We start from the raw sequence: 16985 nt of genomic DNA on the forward strand, positions 1-16985 counted from the left end.
GCAGTCAACCAACAGGTTCCAGAAAAAGGCAATTCAAAATTCCCTCAGAATATATAATGCAACGCAACCACCCCGGATGTCTAGGTAAAATGTATGCTGATATTTTTCTGTATGCCGGAGAGACCCTTCACTACTGAGTGGGGCACCAACTCCTGTAATTACGTTAATAGATCTCGAACTGCATCCGGGGGGGAACGCCGGCTGGAACGGCCGTGACCTCAGAAGAGCTCCAGGGAGGAGATTCCAGACCGGCGTTCCCCCCGGAGCTGCTTGCTCTTTTGCCGGACACAGGTCTTACGAGGATTCCTACCCTCTGTGAACAACTCATTGCTGTCTTTAAAGAAAAGGACCACGTTCTCCAGTTATTGTAATTTAAAGACTGCTGATCTATTTGATCAGTGTTATGACTTTTAACCTGTGCACGGTGCCTAATGGAACTCTTTAGCCTCTACCAATTTTAAAAGGGATTTGTACGTTTGGCCATGGTCATAGTGCCCAGCATGATATATCTATATGGATACTTTATCTTTATTTTCTCATTTATTTCATTTTTGATTTAGTATGAGTTATAACCTCTTTTCTCTATATTATATAAAAGATATGGTGGGCTGAAGACCATTTCCTTTTTTTGGGCACCCTGCACATGCTTGGTCTTTTTTGATTGGACTCTGCAATAATTATGCAATTCTTGCCCAGCAGATTTGCTGTCATATGAGGTTCCAGCTGCCCCTACCCAGTCTCTTATTAAGACTGGTCAGCACAAAAATCCTGAACACGCTAAGAACTAAGATTCTGGCTTAGACCTAGAACATCGTGAACACGGCACTCCTGATGGATAACAGTGATATGCTGCCCATTTGTTTTTAATCGCTAGGCAGGCTACCTATGCTCATCATCACAGTGAACCATGTAAGTTGTTATTTAAACTCTTTGTTCAATGTATTGCAAATATATATATATATATATATATATATATATATATATATATATATATAAATGTTGGAATTAATATGTTATTGTAAGATTCTGGTACCTTCCAGCCCAATTCTTCCGCATATAGCTACCTGTCCCTTTAAATCTCGTAACGTCATCACTAGGCGCCGCTCTGAGCGGCTATTTCAATCGCCGGTTTTCACTCATAAGGTGTTCGTACAAACCGCTGGTTACACAGCCTTGTCTGACGCTGCCGAAGCCTCCAGCTATTTCCTGTATCTCGCTACGGATCCTGCATCTCGCTACCGATCCTTCTCCTCATTACCGGACCCCTCATCTCGTAAAACCAACTAGTGATAAGTACCCCGCAGGGGAATCCTTCCTATCAACTTGCACTATCTACTCTTGTATACTAAAGACTGTTGCTATCTATGGATTACTATTTCTATCATCTGCACTGTTACATAGATTGCTAGCTCTTGAGTCTACTACCATCTATATCCTTGCACTGAGTTAGCAATTCCTGTACACTTCATCTGCTGTCCCCTACCACCTGTTAATTGTACATGATTGCTAACCTATCCGCATACTATCTATCACCATCTGCTAACACTCCTGAACATTACTATTGAGTGCCTATCATTGCTATCACGACTCACGCCTGTCATTTCAGCACATCACCTCTATACTATCGTATACAACCTATCACTCCAGGAACATCTTAACTGAGTGCCTGTATATTTGCATGCTGAGGCAGGCTGGGCCACAATGATGAGTCTGGAGAGTTGGATATGGTGATTCAACACATCTCTGCACGACTACCTAGTGGAAATTCTGCAGCTGCATATCCAGTTCACTAAACAAACGCCGGAGCGTTACAGTTATGCATTGATTACCCACAGACCACCCTCCAAGGGCACCCCTGAGGAAGGAGCCCAAAAGACTCCGAAACGCGTCAGGTTACAGCCCGGGGGTTATGTGGTTTTGAGTCCGACTGTCTGATGTGTAATATGTCTTAGCTTGCCTTCTTGTTTTTATTCCCTTTGTATCAACTAATAAAGTATTTAACTTTTATACATAAATTGGTTTGTTATTTATACAATTTAATTGGTGCCTAAAAAGTCCCACCCCTAGGGGAATTTCCTTTTTGGTTTGGCTGTCCAGAAGGCCATCATTAACACCCTCAAGCAAGAGGGTAAGACACAGAAAGAAATTTCTGAAGGAATAGGCTGTTCCCAGAGTGCTGTATCAAGGCACCTCAGTGGGAAGTCTGTGGGAAGGAAAAAGTGTGGCAGAAAACGCTGCACAACGAGAAGAGGTGACCGGACCCTGAGGAAGATTGTGGAGAAGGACCGATTCCAGACCTTGGGGGACCTGCGGAAGCAGTGGACTGAGTCTGGAGTAGAAACATCTAGAGCCACAGTGTACAGGCGTTTGCAGGGAATGGGCTACAGGTGCCGCATTCCCCAGGTCAAGTCACTTTTGAACCAGAAACAGCGGCAGAAGCGCCTGACCTGGGCTACAGAGAAGCAGCACTGGACTGTTGCTCAGTGGTCCAAAGTACTTTTTTCGGATGAAAGCAAATTTTGCATGTCATTCGGAAATCAAGGTGCCAGAGTCTGGAGGAAGACTGGGGAGAGGGAAATGCCAAAATGCCTGAAGTCCAGTGTCAAGTACGCACAGTCAGTGATGGTCTGGGGTGCCATGTCAGCTGCTGGTGTTGGTCCACTGCGTTTTATCAAGGGCAGGGTCAATGCAGCTAGCTATCAGGAGATTTTGGAGCACTTCATGCTTCCATCTGCTGAAAAGCTTTATGGAGATGAAGATTTCATTTTTCAGCACGACCTGGCACCTGCTCACAGTGCCAAACCACTGGTAAATGGTTTACTGACCATGGTATTACTGTGCTCAATTGGCCTGCCAACTCTCCTGACCTGAACCCCATAGAGAATCTGTGGGATGTTGTGAAGAGAAAGTTGAGAGACGCAAGACCCAACACTCTGGATGAGCTCAAGGCCGCTATCGAAGCATCCTGGGCCTCCATAGCACCTCAGCAGTGCCACAGGCTGATTGCCTCCATGCCCCGCCGCATTGAAGCAGTCATTTCTGCAAAAGGATTCCCGACCAAGTATCGAGTGCATAACGGAACATAATTATTGTGAAGGTTGACTTTTTTTGTATTAAAAACACTTTTCTTTTATTGGTCGGATGAAATAACGGAATTTTTGTAAAATCTTACCTGTAAAATTCCTTTCTCTGAGTCCTCTGACAGTCGCCGCCTCCTCCAAGTCATCACTATTGGGTATTGTCATCTGCTCCGCAGGAGTAGCTAGGCATATAGACTTAGTTAAAAACAAAAGGCATTTGCATGTATACACCCCTGGGGGCTGTCCCATCTGGTCAACACCCCCCTGCAGTGTCCACTCCCAACTCAGTTTGGTAGCATAGCAGTAACAAGAACCCCATAGAGGGGCGGGGGCGGCGACTGTCGGAGGACTCAGAGAAAGGAATTTTACAGGTAAGATTTTACAAAAATTCTGTTTTCTCTTACGTCCTCCGACAGTCGCCGCCTCCTCCAAGTCATCACTATTGGGATGTCCCAAAGCAGTATAGACATGAGGGGTGGGATACGCAACCGTAGAAGAGGCAACGCCGTACCCATATCAGAGAAAGGAACCTTACATACACTGTAAAAGAACCCACTGGGCCACAGAAAAAAACAATGCTCAACAGGAGCAACCGCCCAGGAAAGCAAACACCAACAGCCAGGGACCCATAAAAAGACAAGGGTCCTTCATGGCACTGCCGCACTGAGAACTTTGCGGCCAAAGGAAGCATCAGCTGATGCCAGAACATCTACTTCGTAGAATTATGAGAAAGTGTGCACCGACGACCAAGTCGCAGCCTCGCACACCTGGGCTACCGAGGCCCTATGCCAACAAACCCAGGACGTACTCACAGATCTAGCAGAGTGCGCCTTAACAGGGAAGGGTGGAACCCGTTCCTGCAAAGCATAAGCCTGTTCAATGGTCTGTCTGATCCATTTGGCAATAGTTGCTGCGGACGCAGCCATGCCCTTCCGAGATCCCTCAGGAAGAACAAACAGGGAATCCGTTTTACGAAAGGATTCTGTAGAAGACAGGTAAACCCTGATCGCCCGGACAACATCCAAAGAATGCAAGGCAATCTCCTTTGGACACTTAGGCTTTGTGCAAAGCGAAGGCAGAACAATTTTCCCATTAAGGTGAAATTCAGTGACCACCTTGGGAAGAAAAGACGGATGTGTTCTCAACACCACCATATCCCTATGGATTACCAAGTAAGGGGAGCGGCAAGACAACGCCGCCAGCTCCGACCCCCTGCGAGCCAAAGTGATCGGCACAAAAAAGACGACCTTCTTGACAGCAGAGGCAAAGAACTCCCTGATATTTTCAAAGGGAGCCCGTGGAAACACGGACAGAACCAAGTTCAAGTCCCATGGAGGTAAAGGCTCCTTCCTGGGAGGAGCCAAACGTCGCACACCTGGAATGAAGGTGCGCACCAAGGAATGAGACGCCACAGGACGTTGGAAAAAGACAGCCAGTGCAGACACCTGGCCCTTTATCCTGGCCAGCGCCAGGCGCTGATCCACTCCAGACTGGAGGAAAGCCAAGATTCTCGACACCGAGTAAGAACGAGGGGAGAACCCCCTGGACTCACACCCGACGAAAAAAGCTTTCCAGGTACAGTAATAGATCTTACCAGAGGAGGATTTCCCAGCCTCGATTAGGGTAGGGATAACCTCAGAGGATAGACCCTAGTCCTCCAGGACATGGGTCTCAACAGCCAGGCCGTTAAGCCAGCGACTGTAAGCCAGAAGGAAGATCGGACCCTGAGACAGGAGATCCTCCCGCATGGACAGACGCCACGGAGACACCACTGCCAGGTGAACAACGTCGGCGTACCAGGACCGGCGAGGCCAGTCCGGCGCCACCAGAATCACCATGTGCGGTTCTGAGATCAATCTGCAAAGGAACTCGGGATAGTACCTGAACCGGAGGAAAGGCGTACATCAGACGATACTGATGCCAAGGGGCCACCAACGCATCCGAGCGACCAACTGATTGCGCGTTCTTGCCACGATCTTTCCACCCTTCAATTTAGCCGGGATGCGAACAGATCCACGTCTGGGGATCCCCCCCTCACACACAGCATCCAAAAGACCCCCGGGTGTAGGGACCATTCCCCCTGGTCCAGGGTCTGTCGGCCTGCCAAAACCGGAACGTGAATTGCCGAGATCGCCGGGACATGATCCTCGGCCCCAGACAGAATGTCGGTCACCTCCCGGGCCGCTCAAGCACTCCTGGTGCCCCCCTGGTGGCTGATGTAAGCCACCGCGGTAGCATTGTCCATCTGTATGCGAACAGGAAGGCCCCGTAGACGGTTCGACCACTGGAAGAGACAGTTTTATCGCTTGTAGCTCCAGCACATTCATTGGGAGGGAGGACTCCTCCTCCGACCAAGTGCCCTGGGCAGACAGGTTGCCCAGGACTCCACCCCAGCCCGACAGGCTGGCGCCCGTGGTAACCACTGTCCACACCAACGGACGGAAGGACTTGCCTTCCGCCACCGACGGGGACTGGATCCACCATAGAAGAGCCAATCTGATCTGGCGTTTCAGGGAGACACCCAGATCCAAGGACTGAGGAAGTCTGTCCCACCTGGCCAGGATCCCCGACTGCAGAGCCCGCGTGTGGAACTGGGCAAATGGAATCGCCTTGAAGGCCGACACCATGTAGTAAGGAGGGTTTCGGGTTCCTGGAGAACTGGGCCGACTTCTCAGTCGGTCACCGGCTCTTTGGTAGGGACGGATTGCACCTAAATGGGGGTGGGTGCAGCCGTACTGGGTGCGAGGATGGCCGAAAAGTTAGAGGGGCTTTTAAACTAGGGAATGGGGGGGAGGGTACAGATGTAGAATTACCCAGTGGAAAGCAAGTTTCAGAGGGCAGAAATGGGGGCATTAGCGATAGGGTGTGCGGAGCTCCTATACCCAGGGTGGGTACGGGGAAAAATCAAGAGAGCAGCCTAAAAACATCAAAAGAGGATAAATATAACCGATCAAAATTACGAGGTTTGTATACCAATGCCAGAAGCCTGGCCAACAAGATGGGAGAGCTGGAGCTGCTGATATTTGAGGAGGACTTAGATTTTGTGGGGATAACTGAGACTTGGTTTGACAGCTCTCATGACTGGATGGCGTCCATTCAGGGGTATTCCCTTTATCGCAGAGATAGAGAAAGTAAAAAAGGGGGAGGGGTATGTTTGTATATTAAGAACAGTATACAGGTAAATATGAGGGATGATATTAATAATGGAGCTATGGACGAGGCAGAATCCCTATGGGTAGAGCTTCAAAGGGAAGGCACGGCGGGGAAGGTAATATTGGGCGTATGCTATAGGCCCCCCAACCAGAGGGAGGAGGGTGAGGCGGACCTCATGTTACAGATAGGATTGGCAGCAAGGATGGGAAATGTCATTATAATGGGGGACTTTAATTATCCAGATATAGACTGGGCAGAAGGAACCGCACACTCAGCCAAGGCTCGGCAGTTCCTAAATGTTTTGCAGGACAATTTCATGGGTCAGATGGTGAATGCACCGACAAGAAGCAATGCGGTACTTGACCTACTGATTACCAACAATACAGACCTGATCACGGATATAGAAATACGGGACAACTTAGGGAACAGTGACCATAGGTCAATTGGTTTCAGTATTAATTACAGTAATAGGAAACACAAGGGTAATATAAGGACGCTGAATTTCACAAGGGCCAATTTCCCTAAACTGCGCTCGCTGCTAGAAAATATCAAATGGGATAGAACCCTGGGAACAAAGAACACGGAGGAAAAATGGGAGTGCTTCAAGAGCATACTTAACAAGGGAGTGGGCCAGTGCATTCCACAGGGAAATAAATTTAAAAGAGCAAAACTAAACCCTGGGTGGCTAAACTCCAACATTAAAATGTATATTAGAGCTAAAGAAAAGGCCTTCAAAAAATACAAGACTGAGGGGTCATTGGCAGCATTTAAGCACTACAAAGAGTGTAATAAGAAATGTAAAGATGAAATCAGGGCGGCTAAAATAGAACACGAGAGACATATAGCGGAGGAGAGCAAAAAGAACCCCAAGAAGTTCTTTAAGTATATAAACAGTAAGAAAGCCAGGCCAGAGCACATTGGCCCCATAAAAGATGATAAAGGAAAAATGGCCACTGAGGACAGAGAAAAGGCGGAAGTGTTAAATAATTTCTTTTCTTCAGTCTTCACAAAGGAATCGGGGGGCTACACGAAACCCGCTTGTAAGGCCGAACTAAATAATACACCTCAGGAAGTGCCGCCATGGCTAACAGAGGATAGACTTAGAGCTAAACTAGAGAAACTTAACATAAATAAATCCCCGGGACCGGATGGCTTGCACCCGAGGGTTCTTAATGAGCTCAGCCAGGTGATTGCCAGACCATTATTCTTGATCTTTAAGGATAGTTTACAGACAGGTATGGTGCCAGCTGATTGGAAAAAAGCCAACGTGGTACCAATATTTAAAAAGGGGCCGAGATATATCCCGGGTAACTATAGGCCGGTCAGCCTAACATCAGTAGTCTGCAAAATTTTGGAGGGGATGATAAGGGACCACATACAAGACTTTAGTAATGAAAATGGTATTATAAGTAGAAATCAGCATGGATTCATGAAAAATCGTTCGTGCCAAACCAATCTGTTAACCTTCTACGATGAAGTGAGCTGCCACCTAGATAAAGGTAAGCCTGTGGATGTGGTGTATCTGGACTTCGCAAAGGCCTTTGACACCGTTCCTCACAAACGCTTACTGTACAAACTAAGGAAGGTAGGTATGGATCATAAGGTGAGTACCTGGATAGAGACCTGGCTCCAGGGGAGAGTCCAGAGGGTGGTGATTAATGGGGAGTACTCGGATTGGGCGGGTGTGGAAAGTGGGGTCCCCCAGGGTTCTGTCCTGGGACCAATCCTGTTTAATTTATTCATAAATGATCTAGAGGAGGGGATATCTAGTACAATCTCAGTATTTGCAGATGATACTAAATTAGGCATGCCAATATCTTCTATGCAGGATGTGGAAATCTTGCAAGCAGACCTGAACAAAATAACGGGGTGGGCAACCACATGGCAGATGAGGTTTAATGTAGAAAAATGTAAAGTAATGCACTTGGGTGCCAGAAACCAGAAAGCAAGCTATTCACTAGGGGGTGAACCTCTGGGTGAGTCTAGGATGGAAAAGGACTTGGGGGTACTGGTAGACAACAGGCTTGGCAGTGGCATGCAATGCCAAGCCGCCGCAAGCAAAGCCAACAGAATACTGGGATGTATAAAAAGGGGGATTCACTCCAGAAATAAAGAGATTATTCTCCCGCTCTACAAGACTCTGGTCCGGCCACATCTGGAGTATGCTGTCCAGTTCTGGGCACCGGTCCGCAGGAAGGATGTGCTGGAACTGGAGAAAGTCCAGAGGAGGGCAACAAAAATAATTAGGGGAATGGAGGACATCGGCTATGAGGAAAGACTACAAGCACTGAACCTATTCTCTCTGGAGAAGAGACGATTGAGGGGGGATATGATATCAATGTACAAATACTGTACTGGCGACCCTAGCATAAGGAACAAACTATTCAGAGAAAGGGAATACAATAAGACACGTGGCCACTCACTAAAACTTGAGGAAAGGCGGTTTAACCTTAAAGTGCGTAAGGGGTTCTTCACTGTAAGAGCGGTAAGGATGTGGAATTCTCTTCCACAAGCAGTCGTATCAGCAGGGAGCATTGATAGTTTCAAAAAACTATTAGATGTACACCTTAAAGACCACAACATACAGGGGTACACAATGTACGGTTAAAAGCAAACACACACGCATCATGGGTTGAACTGGATGGACTTGTGTCTTTTTTCAACCTCACTAACTATGTAACTATGTAACTATGTAACTATGTAACCATCAACCCCAGGCCCCGCATGCAGGTCCTGAGTGACGAGGATGGATTGTCCCTGAGGGACCTGAGTTCGTCCCGCAAAGTCCGGAGCTTGTCCTCCAGCAAGAACACCTTTGCCTGAGCAGAGTTCAGAACCATTTTCCGCTAGGGAAGGCGAAACGGCGGAGACAATGTTGAATTTTGAACATTGATGGCCCAGTCGAACTCCTGGAGCGTCTGTACCGTGAAGAACAGACCGCGCACAAGGTCCTGACTGGCACGCGATCCCAGAAACAGATCGTCCAGGTACCCCAGGACCGCAATGCCCCGGGCCCGCAGTAGGCCCAGGACCGGAGCCAACACCCCGGTAAACACCCTGGGTGCCGAAGCGAGACCGAAGGGTAACGCCACAAACAGGTAGTGATCCCCTGTGACCGCAAACCGAAAGTTACCACTGATGATCCTTGAAAATAGGGATGCGCGGGTACGCATCCTGCAGATCCAACGAAGCCAGGAATTTGCCTGGGCCCAAGGAGGCCACAACCGAACGGAGGGACTCCATTTGAAACTACCAAACACGCACGAAGCAGTCAGCGCTTTCAGGTCCAGAATAGGACGCACTTTGCCCTCCTCCATGGGCACAGGGAACAGATTCTAATAAAACCCCCAAAACCCGTCCCGATGAGGAACCGGGACAAACACTCCCTGAGCAAGCAGTCCCAACACCGCTTGATGCAAGTCCTGCAAACACCCCAGAAGCAGAGGAAGATAGGAGGGAAGGAATCTGTCCCCCGGCCAGGAAAGGAATTCGATCTGGAAACCCGATCGAACGATTTCCTGAACCCACCAGTCAGACAGCCGGATCAGTCAAGGTCGGAGGAAACCGCGCAAACGTCCCCCCACCCCTGAAACGGGTGAGGGCGCCCCTTCAGGTAGAGGCGGACTGACCCACCGAGCCGGCATTGCCGGACTCCTGCTCACCTGCCCAGGGCTTCATCCGGGTGCCCGGGGCCTGGAAGGTCTTGCCCTTGGGATGGGCCCGAAAGGACCCCCTAGTAGAACCCGACGCAGAACCCCGCCTGCCTCGAAAGGACCTGGACTTCGGGTTCAGGGGCAGCATAGAGCTCATGCCCCCCGTGACACCTGAAAACAGGGTGTCCAAAGCCTCGCCAAAAAGGCGAGAGCCAGCATAGGGAAAGTCAGCAACCGTTTCCCTCGAGGCCTGGTCGGCCGACCAGCCCTTCAGCCATAACAGTCGCTGTTGAAGCTCCGCGACACTAGAGAGGCGAGCCACTAAGGGGGCCTCAGCCAAGGCTGCATCACACAAGTACATTACTCCTCGTGGATTTGATCCACCAATTCCAGCCGGGCAGGTGCAACACCAGCAGACACAAGATTGCGCTTAAGCATCTTAGTCCAATCAGCAGCCGCCTGAGCCACCAGAACGGACGCGAAAACGGGTTTGAGCAACGAACCCGCCACCGTATAGGAATGGTGAGATAGGGACTCCAACCGCCGGTCCGTGGGACCCCGGAAAACCGGGGCATCCTCAGCAGGAACTAAGGTAGACGCGTTCAGCACGGCCACAGCGTGATCCACCTGTGGCGGCACACACCATCGTGATTCCGTAGCCGGATCAAAGGGATAACGCAACCCAAACCGACTAGGTACCAGGAATGGACGTTTTAACGTGCGCCACTGTGCATTAACAAGTGTCATGGAATTCTTCCGGGCAGGGAAAAACCTGCGCAGACTTGCGGGTCCCGTGCGTCCCAAACAGGGACACAACGCCCGGAGGACAGGGCTCCTCTTCTAAATGTAAGGTGTCCCTAACAGACACTATCAATGCAGCCATGGTCGCCCGTTCTGCAGGCGACCCCCGGGAGGGGGCATCAACCCCTTCCATCACAGTCTCCCCCCTGCCGCAGCAGCCATATCACCATCTGAATCAGAGGAGACGGACAATCTGGGTCCCTGACGAGCAGCACGTTCAGCCATCAGCATTTTCCTATTGGACCCCAAATTCGCCACTACAGCGGCTAAATCAGGTCTCAGAGGGGCCACAGGAGAATCGGGGGCCCCCACCAAGGCTGGTGGAAATTAGCTCTCCTGAGAATCCATGCTCAAGTGAGAAAAAAACGGACAGTGCAAGAATTAGGTGCTGTCCCCTTAAAAGCGCTGCGAGTGCGCAGCCCACCGCTCCAGCTATAAAGATAGAAAAAGACCCCCAAACAGGAAGGAGACAAAACTGAGCCAGAAGCGACAGTACAGAGATATATTGAGAGCAATAACCTGCAGAGCCCCCGCAGAGTGTTGCCACCGCTGTCCTGCTTCAGAGGAAAGAGGAAGTGCTGTAAAGTAGGCTGATCCATCTGCTGCATGACCCAGGGAAAATGGCTGCCCCATAGGAACGTATGGGAGAGTCCACCAAAATGGCCGCCGACATGCGGCCGAACCGAGCGATCGGTCACCGCAAAAATGGCGGCGATTGGCGCCATTCAGCATGTATCTATGCCCATAGAGAAGCTCACATGCCTGCTCAGTGTATAAAAAATGGCGGACCGCGCGGTGGCACCCCGCCGCGGTCCATACACAGTCTGCACCCCCAAACACTAAGTGACCCAGGGAAGGGGACCCCTAAAACACATACACAGCGCATGTACAAGCGATCCCCGCAGGGATCGCAGCAGGAGGTCACACAAGGCACAGACATGGGGAACACACAGCAACCAGGACTGCCACCCCAGACAGAGGCCCCACACAGAAGAACTTACCTGCACCCGATGGCGTGGGGAGCCTCACAGAACAGAAAGCCGCTGTCCTCATCTGACAGGGAATGCCGTTTGCCAGGGACATTGCACTGCTAAGTCGCAGCTGCGTCCAGTGAGGTAGCCACCTCACAGCTGCATCCCTGAACCAAACAGGGATGGGTCATTCACAATGCCAGGGCGAACCATAGCTGAACGCTCGATGGCGGGCTGGGGGTCCATGTGACCCTCAGTGCCCTGGAGAACCAGGGCGGCCAGTCCGAATCCCAGCACCGCATGTCCGAAGAGTCGACTAAAAACGAAAGCTGACCAAATAAACAGCTAGTAAAGAAAGAAAAAAAACTGACATTTTCCAAGAAAATCAAATAAAAAAGAAGATAGGCTGAGACCGAAGCCCCAGCACAGGGAAAGCCTAACTACTCCTGATGCTAGGCAAATTAAAACTGAGTTGGGAGTGGACACTGCAGGGGGGTATTGACCAGATGGGACAGCCCCCAGGGGTGTATACATGCAAATGCCTTTTGTTTTTAACTAAGTCTATATGCCTAGCTACTCCTGCGGAGTAGATGACAATACCCAATAGTGATGACTTGGAGGAGGCGGCGACTGTCCGAGGGCGTAAGAGAAATGCTAATTTTTTGAGATAGGAATTTTGGGTTTTCATGAGCTGTATGCCAAAATCATCAATATTAAAACAATAAAAGGCTTGCACTACTTCAGTTGTGTGTAATGAATCTAAAATATATGAAAGTCTAATGTTTATCAGTACATTACAGAAAATAATTAACTTTATCACAATATGCTAATTTTTTGAGAGGGACCTGTATATGACTTAGTGGACCCACTTGCCTTGTATCAGGGAAGTCCACAAGTCTGGAAACACAGTGTAAAACACTGCTAAGGGACAACCCCACTACTCTGGCAGCCCACCTGGTTGCCAGCCACAAAGCACCAATCGATCTGCAGAGAGGGAGAGGAGCCCACCAGACTCACCACCCCGCAAAAACCAGGCCCTGCAGCCACCAGGATAATTTGCACTGCACGGACGATCAGGAAATGAAAAGATCCAGGAGTCAGCACCAGGGTATGAGGAGGGGCTCCCATCGCCGAAATCGTCGCAAAGAGTGCTCCACCGTCATGGCCGTCCCTATTTTCAATGGCAAACCACCGGAAAAATGGCCACCAGACTACACAAACATGGCCGCCATGCATTAAAGCGGTTGTATCCCGCTTTTTGACACTTTTACCTACAGGTAAGCCTATAATAAGGCTTACCTGTAGGTACAAATAATATCTCCTAAACCGGCACGGTTTAGGAGATATTTACAGTGCATGCTCGCGCGAGCGGCGCATGCGCTCTGAAGGTCCGGGGGGACCTTCAATTAACTTGCCGGAAAAATCACTCCCGCGCGCATGCGCGGGAGTGACGTCATCGCGGCTCCGGCCAATCAGCGCGCCGGAGCCGCCGAACCCGGAAGAGACGACGAGGGATCATGGCAGCGCCCGCATCGATGTCCGGGGGTCCGTGTCGGGGCTTCGTTTTAAGGTAAGTTAAACATAATGGGCTAGTATGCGATGCATACTAGCTCATTATGCCTTTGTCTTGCAGGTTTTTTTTTTTTTTTTTTAATAGGGTTTACAACCGCTTTAAGCACACAGGCTACAAGTAAATGGCGGCCCCAGGGGGGGATCCGTAGGTCTCAGAAAATAGCACAAGCAGGAAGGGGGGGCCCTGTCAGAAGAACCCCCCGGTCAAAGGCAGTGCACCCCCCCCCCCCGCCCTAGTTGGTGGACCAGGCCACCCCACAGCCCCAGCATCAGTGAAGGAGAAGGGGGAGGATGGCGGGCAATATGGCCCACGAGGCCAGTGCCCAACGGGAAGGAGGGGAACCCAGTGATACAACCCTCCCATGGAGGGGCCCACATCCACGCCAAATCCCTCCAAGGGGAGAGGGAGAACCAGGCGGGGACCGCTCCAGACAGAACCTCCTCGCCATCAAAATTGGGGGGGGGGGGGGCCAGGAGGAAAGCTGCGACTCAGGCCAAGACCTGGTCGTATGCGAGGAGTTTAACTCGCAGGCCACCCCCGTCCAGTGGGGCTATGTCGTGGCCGTCCTAGCGTGGAGCTGAGGTCTGCGTGTGCTCGCTGGCCAGACTGAGGTGACCACTGGATCTAGATTACCCAGCCCGGCAGTTAATTGTAGATCTCACAGGGAAAAAAATCCAGGAGAAAGAAATTCTATCTAAAAAGAAGAAATGGCCAGGACCAGAGATCCCAGCAAGGAACTAGGTTCTTACCCCTGACTAGGCAGAATAAAAAAAACCTATAGCAGAGAGGGAGTATACCCCCTGGGACTGCCCATGGGCGTAGCAAGACTTTCTGCCTAGTGTCCTCCTCCTGTATAGCGCAGTATAACCCAATGGTTAAGAAGATCAGGGGCTATGTCCGTCAATTAATGAAAAAGACCACAAATTAAAAAGGATACTACAAACACAAAATGATTACCTCCACTGTCAGCATCTCCTGCTCCAACTGATTTTAATTCAGGTGTGAAAACTCTGTAGAAAGGAAGAACATTTTGTGAGTGTTTTCTTAGGATTAGTTTTAATACAACATTTTTCACAAACTCCAGCTAACTTTGCAATGCAGTTCTATTTTTTTTTTTCGACAAGCTACAGACTCCAGTGCAAAGAAATATTACAAATAACAGAATATCCACAGCTAATGCCAGGTAGACACAATGAGATTATCGGACGATCTTTTCTTTTAAATAAAAGCAGTTAATAACAAAAATACTGGTACAACAGAAAAAATTTGGAAGTAACGTAATATGTTGTGTATTTTAATAAAATAACTGCACTGATTAAATGAAAATTGCAAGATCGGATATCGTACAAAAAACATTTCCGTGCTTGTCCCATTGGATTGTTTAGCCTGAATTGTCATGATCGTACGCGTGATTATCGTACGATTGCTTCGAAAGCTGTTTTGGTACGATTCTCAGATTGTGTATACAGGCCGTAAGGGGTGAGGTTTCTACTTTTCTCCATGCTTTCCTCCACTACTCCCCCAAAAGGAACACTGAGCCTGAACCAGCAAGAGCCTGTGAAACCAAAAAAAAAAAAAAACAGGTGTAGCATGATAACCGATTAGGGAGAACGAATAAAAAAAAAAAAAAAAAAAAAAACCACCCTTCGGATTAAGGGCATAAACAAACTGGATTTTTGTCTCATCATAAAATCCTTTTTCTCTGAAGATCATTGACAGACGCAGCTCCATACAATTCTTGACCATTGGGTTATGCTGTTCCCTACAGGAGTAGAATAGGCGAAAAAAAGCTTTACCACGCCTATGGGTTGTCCCTGCAGGCATACACCCACAGACTCTGCTATAGGCTTGAGTTTAGTTGAAAGCAGTGTTTAGAGGAAAATCCCCAACCCATTCAAGCTAAGATGGGCGGGTGCTGCGTCTGTCAATGAAAGTCAGAGAAAAGTATATTACGGTAAGACAAAAATCCAGTTTTCTCTATCGTTCATTGACAGATGCACCTCCATATAAATGCTTTACCATTGGGACATCCCAAAGCAGTATTTGCATGAAGGGTGGGAAAACAAAGAACAAAAGAATGTAATTCCCAACAAGGCAAAAAAACTTTAACCAGAGAATATAGAGCTCAACCAGGAACAACAGGAGATCACCTGGACAAACATCCTTAAAGAGACTAAGTCTTTTTTAAACAGCAGCCTGCAAAACCTTGTGCCCAAAAGAAGCATCCGAGGATGCCAACACATCTACTTAATAAAATTTTGTGATAATGTGCACAGACGACCACCTTGCCGCATTGCAAACTTGTATCACTGACGCCTGATGGTGAAAAGCCCAAGAAGCACTCAGCGCCCTAGACAAATGCGCAGGGAAAGGTGGAACCTGACCCTTCAGCGAATAAAGCCTTGAACCATCAGCACCCTAGAAGAATGCGCAGGGAAAGGTGGAACCTGACCTTTCAGCGAATAAGCCTTGAACCGTCTGCCTGATCCGCCTAGAAATGGTCGCAGCAGGCGCAGCCAATCGCTTTCTAGGTCCTTCCGTATAATCTGATTTCCTGAAAGATTCAGTAGCCGCCAGGTAAACCCTAATCCCCCGAACTGCATCCAAAGAATGCAAAACAATTTCCTTAGGATGCTTGGGTTTAGGACATAAAGAAGGCAGCACAATGTCTTCATGTAGATGGAAATCAGAAACCACCTTCGGAAGAAACAACTGACTAGGTCGAGGGACCACTTTCTCTGTGGATCACCAAATAAGGTGAACGGCAGGAAAGCACCGCCAATTCTGATACTCTGAGCAGAAGTAATAACTACCAAAAAGACAACCTTCTGAGACATGGTAAGCAGAGGAATCTCCCCAACATTCTCAAAAGGAGGTTTTTGAAGAACAGACCATGCAAAATTCAGATACCATGGAGGCAACAGGGATTGCCTCAGAGGGGCCACATGACGAACCCCTTGGAGAAAAGTGCGAAGCAATACATGCGAGGCTAAAGGACGTTGGAAAAACACAGCCAAGGCAGACACTTGGCCTGTAATAGTAGCCAAGGCCAACGTCTGCTCGATACCTCTTTGAAGAAAAGCCAAGATCCTAGCCACCAAAAAAAAGCGAGGATTCACACCATGAAATGTACGATTTCCACATACGATGATAGATTTTTCTGGCAGTAGACTTACTAGCCTTCAACAGTGTAGGAGTCACTGAATCAGAAAGACCCCTAATCCTTCAACACCTGGCTTTCAACAGCCACGCCGTTAAAGCCAGCGACTGTAAAGCAGGATGAAAGATTGGCCCTTGAGACAGCAGATCTTCCCTGAGAGGAAGTCTCCAAGGAGTATCAGCGAACAATCTTACCAGATCTGTGTATCAAGACCAGCGAGGCCAGTCTGGAGCCACCAGAATGACTGGAATCCCCTCTGCCTCTATTCTGTGCAGAAGTCTCGGTGAGAGTTTCAGCAGTGGAAACGCATAGATCAGCCAATGACGACCCCCAAGGAGCAACCAGTGCATATACGGCATCAGCTAGGGGATCCTGTGACCTGACTACAAACCTTTGAACCTTCCTGTTGAGCCGAGAGGCCAACAGGTCGATATCGGTTGTCCCCCCACCGAGCACACAGGCGATGAAACCCCTCCGAGTGTAGAGACCATTCCACCTGATCCAACACCTGACAGCTCAGGTAGTCCGCCATCCAGTTTGGCACACCTGGAATGTGTACTGCGGAGAGAGCCAAAAAAAATTCTCTGCCACCTC

At 49.1% G+C, this 16985-nt stretch overlaps 1 protein-coding gene across 1 annotated transcript in view; it reads right to left on the reverse strand.

Moving 5' to 3' along the window:
- KNL1 (kinetochore scaffold 1) overlaps positions 1-16985 on the reverse strand; it is a 437074-nt gene that overhangs the window by 297647 nt on the left and 122442 nt on the right. The window contains exon 6 of the mRNA XM_082274949.1: positions 14189-14241. Within this exon, the coding sequence (XP_082131075.1) occupies positions 14189-14241 (53 nt within the window). The remainder of the gene's footprint in view (positions 1-14188; positions 14242-16985) is intronic.

The sequence above is a fragment of the Pelophylax lessonae genome (genome assembly GCF_965119305.1).
Source record: "Pelophylax lessonae genome assembly, chromosome: 13".
NCBI lineage: Eukaryota > Metazoa > Chordata > Amphibia > Anura > Ranidae > Pelophylax > Pelophylax lessonae.